Source organism: Morone saxatilis, unplaced genomic scaffold (genome assembly GCF_004916995.1).
Source record: "Morone saxatilis isolate NCDOM2014 unplaced genomic scaffold, NCSU_SB_2.0 Contig23, whole genome shotgun sequence".
Classification (NCBI taxonomy): Eukaryota; Metazoa; Chordata; class Actinopteri; family Moronidae; genus Morone; species Morone saxatilis.
The window spans coordinates 6959806-6962840 of NW_023339796.1; the positions used below are offsets into that span (position 1 = coordinate 6959806).

The following is a 3035-nucleotide window of genomic DNA, read 5'->3' on the forward strand; positions in this document are numbered from 1 at the left end:
AATGTTACACACTGGTCATTTAAGGCAAATGTCTTATGCCACTCAGGTTAATTAGCTACAGATGGGATATTTTAATCGATGAACATTAAAAATGCAAATTCAAACCTGAATGTTATGTACAGTGGTCATATATATCCTTAATAAAAGAGTAAGGATTGTAAGTGAATGTTTTTAAGATTTATTAACCTTTGAGCTTAACAAGTCCATGTATTTTATTGACATGGAGCTGACCCTACCTCTAACATACACAAACCCACCGCTGTCCATACTTACATACAGACACACTGATTCACAGTGGTAACAGATACACATAACTTTTATGTCTCTCACTGTCTCTGACTCTCACAGGCTCACACATTCCTTCACTGCACCATCGCTCCATTGTGATACCACTATGCAAGTGCAGAGGCATTAGGAGCTGCGTGACTGAGCTTTTATCAGATATTAGGGCCGTTCAAATGGATGATCCCAGTACTTTGGCGTGACCAACAGACAAAAAGCCCTCTCTTTCTGCCCAGCCCTCTCTTCTCTCTTTTCCTCCCTTATCCTTCTCTGAAAGCACAGCTGCAGTCATTTGTTACACTACCAAAAAGAAAAAAAGTTTTTTCCCAGGATTCCCTGCAGGGCCACATCCTACAGCCTTTTTTGGGTCCTCCCGAAGGAACAGGAAGCCTTGTGGTGTCGTCACATCAGCAGTGTCCCACACCACTGTGCCATTTCTCTTTGTTCTTAGATAATAGGTTCCTCCCAAAGGCACACAGAACGGGAGAGAACCGGTCTCATGTGCCTGGTGTGTGTATCTCTGTGTGTGGAAAAGACAATGACGAATGCAAAAAAAATGCTGCGGTAAACTACTGCTGTAATATGAAAATGTGAATCTTTTTTCTTTACAACTTGAGTTATCTTGTGTCTGGGCCTAATGTCAGGGCACGCAGGTTTGCACGTACACAATTGAGACATGCTGAAACGCTCACACACCCATACTGTAAAGTACGAGAGATAACAGAAGTATATGACAGAGCGCAGGACTCTTTGAGCTCATCTCAGCTTATCTTTCCAATTAATATCTGCCTGTGTGCCGAAGAGCAGGCTGCTGTGTGGCTAATGATCCGGATTACTGCTGCCTGCCGCCCCGCCACTCCCGCTGCATGCTGGGAGCCCAATTCCCTTCGAGGGCTGCGATCTGTCACCCATGCCCCTCCGCACACCCTCCCTCCCCTCCCCGATCTGCGTCTCCCATCGTCGTTCAATAGGAGACACGCTGCGCTCTAATGACAGATGCCTGGCACCTCCCTCTTTCTCTTTCTCATCTGTCACCTTGCTCTCCTGCAGTTGGACTCTCTCTTCTTTCAGACACTTTTTAAACGCCGTACTGCGTCGCCTCGTGCACCCACTCCTCAGACACACACTCACACACCCCCATCCCTCCCTCCCCTTCGTCATTTGAAGACGGAGGAGCCGAGAGATGTCTCATTTACAACCAAGGTGGAAACGCACCCTCACTGTCACCTCCTCCTCCTCTTCCGTCACGGTGTGAACACTAATGAAGAAGAGATGAGTCCTCTCCTGTGCCCCCATTTATCTCAGTGGCCAAGGGACATGCACACTCATCCCTGCCTCTGTCTCTGCCTCTCTCACTCTCCTGTCTCACACTTGCTCTGTCATCATCTGTAACGTGATGCAATGCTTTAATAGAAACATAATAATAACTTAATTAACCAAGATGGTTATTGTTTTTAGAAGTGTCTTTTGAGTTACGTCCGTAGCTTCATGGCTTGATCTGTGGCCTATTATAAGGATGAAATAACTATAAGAGGAATATTTGGATTTCCTTTCCTTAACAAGATAGACTTACTAAATCCCTATATTTTATTATTTCATTTTTTTTATATTTCATTTTTTGCAACATTATTACATTAGCTAGATAAAATACTGTATTGTCTGTTATTTCTATATTTTCATGATTTCACCTTATTTTTCCCAAAATTTAGGAATTTAGTTCATTCAGTGTCTCCTATTGTGCACCACTTGTCAATCAAATAAATGTATTGGTCATATCCTTCTGTAATCTTAACATCATCAAAATAAAGGCTTACCTTGAATCTGTTTATCTGAGGTTTTGATGCACTAAGCATCTGCACTTCTTCACATAGTAAACTTTTAAAGCAATTACACACTCATGTTGAATGTTGAATTTACCACAACAGGATGAACTTTTTCCCTGTAATGTGTGTGGGTTATTTTTAACTTTGGCTTTTTAAAAAAGTCTAAAAAGTCCTTAGGAGGGCCAGTGTACATTTAGATGATAAGGGAAAACCTTACATAGTTCCTATAGCTCTAAAGTGACTTGGCTCTCATGCACCTGCACTTTCTCTCTTTTTTTTTCCCCTTACAGATGACATTTTCAGCCAGTCCCTACTCAGACCCAATCCAGGTCACAACAAGTATGGCTCAGGGGATGGAGCAACCTGAAATGTTGTGGGTTATGGGCCCAGTGTTGGCTGTGGTTCTCATCATCAGCATTGTCATCGCCATCCTGCTCTTCAAGAAGTAAGAGGCTGTGCTCCGTCATTCTTTGTGTTTGTGTGAGGATGAACTGCAGTGACACTTATGATTGTAGGTTTCTTTTGGTTGCATCAGGAATGGTAATGAGACAGGCTCTCCTCTGCCACTTGCACCCAGCTGCTCACAGACCAAACTGTAACATCCAATTTCCTTACCATAATATACACTGTAACAGGAAAGGAACCAAAAGCGGATTGATTTGTCTTTCAGAAAATCCTCATTTCTTCCCAGAAGATTTTGGCCCAGCTGACCGTTTTTAACAGTACTGTGTGAAGTGTCAGTTGAAATGGCAGCTGACATAGCCTCCCTAATGAAAAGCACAGCTTGGCTGTCAAAAACCCTTAGTTAGAAGTGAGAAATGTGTTTTGGCCAACACCATTGGTCATTTCAAATAAGAAACAGAAGGCTGCAACACAGGGCTTAACTAAAAGCTCAGTCAATATCTCTTAAAAGCACTTCAGCTGCCCCTG

The 3035-nt window shown here is 42.9% G+C and overlaps 1 protein-coding gene across 1 annotated transcript in view; it reads left to right on the plus strand.

The window, feature by feature from the left end:
- Positions 1 to 3035, plus strand: part of LOC118334645 (receptor-type tyrosine-protein phosphatase F) — a gene marked incomplete in the record, with an annotated part of 156755 nt that overhangs the window by 125773 nt on the left and 27947 nt on the right. The window contains 1 exon segment of the mRNA XM_035670647.1: positions 2396 to 2550. Within this exon segment, the coding sequence (XP_035526540.1) occupies positions 2396 to 2550 (155 nt within the window).